This window comes from Oryzias melastigma, linkage group LG2, assembly GCF_002922805.2.
Source record: "Oryzias melastigma strain HK-1 linkage group LG2, ASM292280v2, whole genome shotgun sequence".
Lineage (NCBI taxonomy): Eukaryota > Metazoa > Chordata > Actinopteri > Beloniformes > Adrianichthyidae > Oryzias > Oryzias melastigma.
The window spans coordinates 13,933,591-13,943,249 of NC_050513.1; the positions used below are offsets into that span (position 1 = coordinate 13,933,591).

General features: G+C 41.2%; 1 protein-coding gene and 1 long non-coding RNA gene across 2 annotated transcripts; one reads left to right on the forward strand and one right to left on the reverse strand.

Moving 5' to 3' along the window:
• Positions 1–2,506: 2,506 nt before the first annotated feature.
• Positions 2,507–7,974, reverse strand: LOC118599573. The gene is made up of 3 exons (XR_004948981.1): positions 7,705–7,974; positions 4,735–4,908; positions 2,507–4,483 (listed from the first exon to the last, which is right to left on the reverse strand). It is a non-coding gene; the product is annotated as an uncharacterized LOC118599573 (long non-coding RNA).
• A 696-nt stretch (positions 7,975–8,670) lies between these two features.
• Positions 8,671–9,659, forward strand: LOC118599543 (the record flags this gene model as incomplete). Its single annotated transcript, XM_036215028.1, is given in 2 exon segments — positions 8,671–9,115; positions 9,213–9,659. Coding segments are annotated over 2 exon segments (574 nt in total), but the record flags the coding sequence as incomplete, so codon positions are not given.

Below are 9,659 nucleotides of genomic sequence, written 5' to 3' on the forward strand. Positions count from 1 at the left end.
CTGAGCAGGACGGACCAGGACGCTACGGTTAGCAAGACGGCGAGAGGTCCTCGGAGGACGACGGGCAACAGACCAAAACGACTTGATAGAGTTGGAGTCAGAGTTGGAGTTGGAAAATGCGCGACGTGAACCCCGGTGGATGTATCTTCGCCGAGGAACGTATAGGATATCCGGGTGGTGAAGCAGTGCTGGCGGCTGTGGATCATGAGGAGAAGATCGAAGTTTGGCGAGCTCAATGGGAGAGTACTGGATCAGTGCTGTCGATAGATGCTGAACCAAGGACAGAATATTCCAGGCGAGTACAATCCACAAAAAATTAATCCACATTGTTGACGATGTTCGCGGCAGCCGTGGCGGAGAGGGAACAGGTAGGCTGGCACGGTGCACAGGTACACAACATAAATCCAGTTGACAGTTGGGAAAAAAATGTTGATTTCAAAAATTGACTGCAATAACAGAGTCCATAAACGTTTGGGGGTCTAAGATGGCTTATGGCTTATTTCATCATGACAAGATGCTGCAGGGCCTCCTCCTGTGTGTGTCAGCAAACACCCCTGCATCTGCCCTTTTCTGTCATTCATTTTAACCAAGGTAAGCCGTTTTAAAGAAAGTTCAACCAAAAATGGAAACAGATGCTTAGACTGCTCACAACCTCCAAGCAGCTTCTTGAAAAACTCCTCTGACAGCTCTGTGTGTCTCAGTCTCTTTCCAACTTTTTCCTTCTTTTTTACACAGTCTCTCATTGTTGAGCTCCTGTTAGAAAGCTGTCCACCAGGGGGCAGCACTCCTTGTGGAGGATCCACATTCTTTCAGTCAGAGCTCCTTTTGAGTTAAGCCTTAGTTCAGACGTTTTATTAAATCAGTCTGGATGTTCTGTTGATGCTGTGGGTCTGCTTCTGTGAGCAATAAAGACTCAGAGGTCTGAGCAGAACTTTTAGTCAAAATGTGATCAGAAAGGACTATAGAGGTTCAGCTTTAGGGTCACTGAGTTGAGAGTTGAAAATTATGGTATTTGTGTTTGTCATTACAATAGCTTCTAGGTCATGTGATCAATTGACTCAAAATTGGTATTGGATCATAGTACTCCCCTCCCTAACCGAGATACGCCTCTTGATTTTAAATTTTAAAAAATTTCAAATTTTCAATGAATTTTTATGTGTAAAGAATAGCTTTTTAGCTCAATAGCTTCTAGGTCCTGTGATCTATTGACTCAAAATTGGAATTGGATTATAGTTCTCACCTCCATAACCGAGATAGGGCTCTTGATTCTAAGATTCAAAAATTTTCAAATTTTTTATGAATTTTTATGTGTAAAATTTAGCATTTTAGCTCAATAGCTTCTAGGTCAAGTGATCGATTGACTCAAAATTGGTATTGGATCATAGTACTCCCTCCCTAACTGAGATACGCCTCTTAATTTTAAGTTTTAAAATTTTTCAAATTTTCTATGAATTTTTATGTGTAAAAATTAGCATTTTAGCTCAATAGCTTCTAGGTCATGTGATCAATTGACTCAACATTAGTGTTGGATCAGAGTACCACACTAGCTATGTAAGATACACCCCTTGATTTCGAATTTAATCTTTTATTTATATTTTTTTAGGAATTTTAATATGTGAGCATTAGCTTAGTGCCACCAAACACTCTCCGTGTTTTAACTATATCACCTTTTATTTTGAAAATAGGAAGTCAGTAAAAGCCTCATCAGTTTTCTGTGTTACCGTGTTCACCGTAGACACACCAATGCTGGTGCTCTCAAAATGTTAGAGCACTGCTCTCGGAGTTGCACTGGACCCGGACCCCGTGAGCGTGCGAGGTTTAGCCTGACCGAATGTCTGTCGAATATCCAACGTAAAACTAACTTTAACGCGGTCTACTGCGTTGAAGTTAGTTTTAGGTTGGATGTTTGACAGACATTCGCTCTGTTCATATTTAGGAACTGTCAACATATGACAGAATGTTTCTTCAATAGCTCTTAAACTATTGGACCAAATCAAACCAAAACCCTTTTAGAATAATAAGACTGACAAATAACTATTTAGAACAGCAGTTTACATACGTTTTTTATGCTTTTTCTAATTTTAATCAGTTTTTGTGTGCAAATGTTCAAATTTTTTCATAGCTTTTAGGTTTTTAGACCAAATCGGTCCAAATCACTTTAGAATAATAAGGTTTTGGTTTGATTTGGTCCAATAGTTTAAGAGCTATTGAAGAAACATGCTGTCATTGGTTGACAGTTCCTAAATATGAACAGAGCGAATGTCTGTCGAATATCCAACCTAAAACTAACTTGACCCCAGTGGATCTTCAAAACTTCTTTTTGAAAAAGCTTGTGGGTAGAATATCCAGACAGCAGGAGGAGGAGTTCAATTGACATAGAATGTCCTTCATTTCTTTATTGTTTATGGGTTGAAACTGAGCCATGGGGTTTATACTAGTTTCTAGTGGAAAGGGTTCATATCCTGAACTTGTAGTTGATGAAACAATTGTTTGTCTAATATTTATGATTTTGTCCCTCAAGAATTTGGCATTACAAGCTTTGGTGGAGTAAAGTTCCGGTGCCACAGACCACTGTATGAAATCCGCTTCGCTGTGTTTCTGTATCTCTGTGGTTGAGTTTTAAGGCTCACAGTTTCTTACTAACCCGTGGGGGAAAAATAAAAAAATAGGGGGATCTTTTTCCATTCTTTTTTTTTTATGTTTTGATGAAGCCCAATCTGACAGCCTATGCACACATAGCGGCTCTTTGTCTGCCGGCATACAAAGTGAGTGAGCTCCACCATGGGAGTGAAAGTCAATGAAAAAGTCACGTGCTCAGAGCTGAGCTACTGATATTATGCGACACAGCGACCTGTCAAATTTTAGATATTTAAATATTGCCTGCGCTGCCCGATTCGCGCCGTGTCGCTCAAATCAAGCTGTTACAAGACCTTTGCGCCACGCCCATCCCTCAAATCACTTTGCAGTGTTTCAGATTGCCTCATGTTGCGTCTGTACCATTTACTTAACCTTGAAACTGGCCCTCTTCGCTGTGCAAATTGGGTTTGGTGTGAATGCACCATTCAAGAAATCGCATGAGTGTGGAAATTCCATTCAGCCGCTGAATGCACCTACTGCTGGAGCGAATGTGAGAGATAAATCCTCACAATAAAGTCAAGATTAAATGTTTGAAGCAACTCTGGGATGGAAGTTTTGACAGATTCTTAAAACAATCTGGTTGGGGATTTTGTAACCTGCCAAAGTGGCTGGTGAAACTTTTCCACCACTCTCCAAATTAAAGTTTTACCCGCATTTGGCGGGTGTTAATTTAGCGCCCTGTGTATATCTACACCAGAAATACGTCTGATTAAGATTATAATAATGGTTAAAGATTACAATATTGGTTTAAGTAATAATTATGTTCATACTTCCTAATCTGACAAACCCCTGTCTGAAATGAAGATAAATTAAAATGAAATTAGTGAATTTAAAGATGACATTTTTTTATGTTTTTTTTACAAAATAATAAGCAGAACAATAATTTAAAAAAATAAGTTATCCTCAGCAACAGACAAAGAGTGAGAAAAACATCACACAAAATGATGGTTTGCTCCAAAAAAGCAGTTTATTCCAGACATTGTGGCTTCAGAAGAAAATTACCTGCTAGTTCTGGAACACCAGCAGGCTTTGATCAGAGCACCTCTGTCTACTTTGTGTGGTTCTGAAATGTATGATAAAGTTAAAGGATTGAAGAAGAACAAATAAAAGTTGAACTACATTAAACACAGACTGAGAATCATGAGTCCAGAACTGCTATTAGGTGGTCTTTCTTTGGTCAGCAGCCATGCTGTTGCTTTCTAGATCAGCAGAATGATGTTCAGAGAATGCTGGTGCACTCTGTAGTACAAAGAGATACAGGAGTCCAAGAAACAGGAGAAAGGACTCCTGAACTTCTGCAAGAAACCATCATGTCTGAATTTGATCAGAGAATCACCAACCGGAAAAGTTTCAGGATAGATGAGGAGAAATCTGATCAATGACTAATCAATATTTGGTAGTTTGTTTGAGTTTAGTGTAGTAATGCTCACAGCTGATATCCACAAATGATCCACAGCTGCTCCCCCATGACAATGTACAGAGAAACACTTACGTCAGTTGACAGGGAGGATGATATCAGCAACTACTATAAGGGCGTAAGGACAAACTTAAGACAAGCTCCCAATACTAGAGAGAAGAGAAGCAGAAAACTTTCCAAGTGAGAATGAGAAAAGGTAGTGGAGTTTTCCTTCAGTCCACTGGGGGAACTGCAGCACAATAACTGTCCACTTGATGCTGAGAGGGACAGTGTATCTGATCTCAGATCAGTTCACGCTGCAGCTCTGACATTCATCCCAACGTCCTTTGATTCCTCCAGTAAAATCGTCCTGTCACAACATCTCTGCAGAGCAGTCGTTTCTTCTCTCTGGGCCACCAGGAGGAAGACCAGTTTCACCACTTCTTCCAGCTACCAAGAGAAGAAGAGAAGCATAGATAGGAAACAGTATCTCCTGAACCTCATATTAGTCAGTGATGCAGCAGCAGAAAAGCAACGGGAGCTTCAGTTCTTTTAAGAGCTGCAGCTTGCTGTCATTTTCTCTTTTTGGAGTCTCCACTGCAGTTATCATACTCCTCAGAGCTTCACAGGAAACTCTGCATCTTTTCTCTCAAGGTAACTTTAGGACAAAACAATTGGACCGACTCCAATCCTCTACTGACCTCAAAGTCTGCAGTTTGAAGTTTGGACTCTCAACCAGATCCTGGAGCTGCTGAACATCTGAATCCTGCAGATTGTTGTAGCTCAGCTCCAGTTCTGTCAAGTGGGATGGGTTGGACATCAGAGCTGAGACCAGAAAAGCACAGCTGATCTCTGACAAACCACAGTGCGTTAGCCTGAATACAGAATAAAGAGTTGGGTTAGAAGAAAAAGACTTCAAAGTTGACAATTTTGTCATTTCTTTTCTCACTTGAACATCACAGCAGAACAAGAACCAAAATTAGAGAAGATTAAGATGAAGAAAAGAAGGGCAGATGTAGTTCCCCGTTTCTGTATCTGTTTCCCCCCAAAAAGACTCAAATATACCAATGAACTGAACATCAAAGTGCAACAGTTGATAATTAAACCTACAGTGGGGCAAAAAGTAGTAAGTCCCATGTGCAAGTTCTCCCATTTAAAAAGATGTGGGGGGCCTTTAATTCTCATTATAGATGCACTTCAACTATGAAAAGGGTTGAAAATAGTGGTTTAACATTCTGTATCGAGGCTTTGAAGCGTATATTGTGTAGTGGAAGGACCGTTTCCATGTAGCATGTATCAAAGCTTGTTTCATTTAGGAGAGGAGCTGAAAATGATTAAGGTGCACTCACACCAAACGCGATTTGCATGACAAATTCACGTGCCATGGCCCTCTTTTGCCGCGCTACAAAATCGCTGCTCATCGTCTGCCAAAAAATGTGTTCCTTAGTTTGATGCCGCTGCTCCATGTAAAAGGAGCTACCAGCTAATGTTTTTGGGATAATTGCTATAAGTAACGGTGTCTGTGGATATCTTACTTAGAATGAAAGGAAGCCAGAGGTGATGTTGAGAAATAAGGTTTATTTATTGTGAAGAGTTCTACAAAAACATCAGTCATCATGTATCCACGTTTGGGTTTATATGATTGGTATTAAAAGATTTCCTGGTACAGGGTCTGTGTCTGTATGACAGCCGCTTCTACGTTGTTTCTGTGTCTCTGTGGCTGAGCTTGAAGGCTCACTGTCTTGTATTAACCCAAGGGGGAAAAAATGAAATTGGAGACCTTTATACTTTTTTTTTAAGTCTCGATGAGGTCCAAGCCGGCAGCTTCCGCACCCCAAAGCGGTTCTTTGTCTGCCGGCATATCGTGTCAGTGAGCTCCACCGCGGGATCAAAAGCCGGCGGTCTGTCAAGGGTGTATCCCGCCCTCTCCCTAAATTAGCCGGATGAGCACTGCAAACCTGCAGCTCCAACGGGTAAAGGAAAAAGGTGAAATTTCTGGACAAAAACTCTTGCTTTGGATTAGCATTTTACCTGCTGAACAAATGACTGAAAAAGTCACGTGCCCAAAGCTGAGTTCCTCATTGATAGATAAGGTGCAGCGACCTGTCAAACTTCAGGTTTTTAACATTATTACATAATACACGCCTCGTCGATTAAATCGAGCTGCTGGCAGACTGCCGTGCCACACCTGTCGCTCAAATCGCACTGCGGGACTACAGATGTCACATCTGTACCTTTGACTTAACATTGAAACTGGACGCCTCTGCCGCACAAATCACGTTCGGTGTGAGATCACCTTTTGATTTGAAGCTATACTGCTCGGCTGTATCAAGAGACCAATTCATAGAGCAGTTCAGATTGCACCATAAGTTTTGACAGTGGCATGAATCCCGCAGGAATTAATTCAAAATTTTGATGTAAAATTTCAGTCAGTTACAGTTAGGAGACAGTTTAGAGATTTAGTAAAAACTATTAAATAAATCAGCTGTGTCCCCTAAACAGTAATTATTGGCCATATCTCGATGTTACAATAGCATAATGATTATTCACCATGGTTTCTTATTTACTGAAGGAGTTATTTTTGAATGATGTTTGATTTGACAAAGATCTTGCGTCTGATGCCCCTTTCTGACAAAACCCTCTGTATTTATCTAGGCTTGGGACTGAAAAAATGGAATCCTGGCTTGGGCCCCCTTGTCATTACTAACAAGAAAACATATTTCCCTTATGACCTGTAATAACTTATTTTATATGGTCATTTGCCTTCCATTCATTACCTGTTTTAATTAGGGGTGTAAAACAGTGCAACAAAGACTTGCAGTTGATAACCTTGAGTAGAACATCCCTATCCAGAAGAGTACTGGGAGAATGTCATATGATCAAACCAAAATAGACACTCTGGTAAAAAAAAAAAAAAGCAACTTGTGTTTGGGGGAGACAAAATTTTGAGTTGTATCCAAAGAACACCATACCCAATGCGAAGAGAGTCTGTGGAAACACGCTTTATGCATGTTTTACAGTAAATGGGCGATGACTACTGACATATGTACAGGAAATAATGTTTGAGGCCTTGTATGGAGAGATTTTGAGTAAAAACTTCCTCCCATTAGCAAGAGCATTGAAGTAAGACGCATTGCTTGGTTTTGCAGCAAGACTAAGATCCCAAATACACTGGCCTGGGAAACAAAGAAGTGGCTTTGTAATAAGCATTTCAAGGTCCTGGAGTGGACTTGCCATTTTTAAATTTCAAACTCATGGAAAATACTTGGAAGAAAGCTTTTGCAGACCAGCAACAGCCCCAAAAGATCAATGCTAGAGGAACATCACCGTGGAGCAATCGTCCAAAATTCCAGCAACAGTGTGTGAATACCCCGTGAAGACTTACAGAAAATATTTGACCTCTGTCATTGGCAAAAATAGTATATAACACAGTATTGAGATGATAATTTGTTACTAACTAATTGTAATTATTTAACCATAATTTGGAAATAAATTAACAATAAATCAAAACAGTGGTGTGTATTGGATTTTCTCATTCTGTCTTTCTGTGGAGGTACACTTGTGAAAATTATAGATCTCTTACTTTTCAAAGTGGGAGAAATAAAAAGATTTGTGACTAGATACTGGTTTGCTTTACTGGAAAAGATCCCAAACTGGAACAAAGGACTGACCTCAGAGTCTGCAGTGTGCAGTTGGGACTCTCAAGAAAACCACACAGATGATGAAACCCTGGATCACAAAGGTTGTTCCGGCTAAGGTCCAGTTCTGTCAGATTAGACTGGTTGGATTTCAAAGCTGTGACCAGAGCAGCACAACTTATCTCTGAGAGATTGGAGCCCCACAACCTGGATTCAGAACAAAGAGTTGGGTTTAATGACAGGGTTTTCATCCTTCAATTCTTCTAAATAGTTCAGAGCTGAATCATTTGGGAAAGGGCATACATCAGAGGCAACAGCAATAGATCCAAAGGATCCAGCATGAGGGAAAAAGATCATTCAGAACAACATTCAGCTGCCTCAGTAAAGCACTCCAGATATGTGAAAGTCAAGCATCAGCCTGTGGCTATATCTAAATCACCTCGTGTTTCTGCACAAATAGCCCAACTTTCTGCTCAGCACTTCTATAAACTTCTCTGAATCATGGGAGAATTTCAGGATCATGATGGTGGAAAGTCTTCATCCCAATTTTCTGAAGACGATCTTCCAGTTCTTCTGTGCTGCAATCCTTTCAGCTCCAACAGATCAAAGCAGAAAGAGGAAGGAAGTGATGAGGAAGAATTATTTGCAAATGCTGGACATTGATCTCTGATCAAGGACCTCGGCTCTGAAAGAGGAGACAGAAGCTGCTGGAAGCTTTAAAGGATGAATGTGAGCAAATGTTTGTGGATGAAAATATAAGAATGTTTGTGGAGGATGTGTTTGTCGGAGTAGCATCCAGCTGCAGCATTTCGTCACTGTCTGCTCACAAACATCAGCCTTTGGACTCTCAGCTGCATCTGATGAAACACAGCAGGACTCAGAGTTCATGTGAGTGTGCTTGTCTGCTTATTCTACACTTGCTTTGAATGAGTTTGTTGGACAAAAGAAAATAAAAGAGCTGATGGCTGCAAGCAGAACCTTCAGGAGCACAAATGTCAGCAGACAGATTTTGAACAAGCAGCTGCAAAAAGATGCTCCTGCAGATCAGATTCAGAATGTGGACATTTTTGCTCACTGATCATTTGTGTCAAACAGTAAAACTATGAGAGCAACAAAGATCCAGTACATTCCAGTCTAGCTTTCTCCATCACGAAGAACTGTCTGAAGATAGTCTCTGATTGTAGAGTCACAACAAACAAAGAGTTCCCTGCTCCTGCTGCTATTGGAATGAGAGTGAAATTCCAGAAAAATGAACCTTCATCTATGAGATCAGTTTGATCTTCAGGAAGGAATTTTTTTTTTCTTAGAAAAAATGTCATGGTGCCCCTGCTCTCCTCTGCACCTCCTGATTGGACCCAGCTGCCAGCACTCTTCTCATCAGCCACAGTCAGCTATTTAAGAGAGGCCTGCTCCAGCATTCTTCGCCAGTTCGTTACCTTAACCGGTGAAGTACCTTGGCCTTGTGCTTCTAGCCTTTTGAAAGTTTAAGCTTAAGTCATTTTTTGCTCATGCTCACGCTGACGTCTCCTTCGCTTTGCCAGGATTTCTACTACCACGTGCTGACCTGGGTCCATTGCCACTTAGCTCCACCATCTACCCGGCTGCAGGACCACGCCATCATCCAACTCACCTGCTGGTTCTTTGCTCCACCGCCTGGTCTCCTGCTGATCCTCATCCGCCTCCTCCTGCTGCCACCCCACTCCAGCTTCAGTGCCCAAAACCTTATCGGACAATAAACTCTTTCCTACTGCCTACTGGGTTTCAGCATCTGAGTCTGCTTCCTCTCGCAATCATGACAGAACGAACTGGCCAAGCTGCAGACCCAGCTGACCCGGAAGCTTTACGTTTCATTGTTTCTCAGCAAGGCATCCTTCTGGGGCATCAGGAAGACTCACTACAACAATTGACTTCAGCACAGCATGATATATTTCGCAGAGTTGATGACATTTCACGAGCTGTCATGGACTTGACTAGCCAATTATCTAATC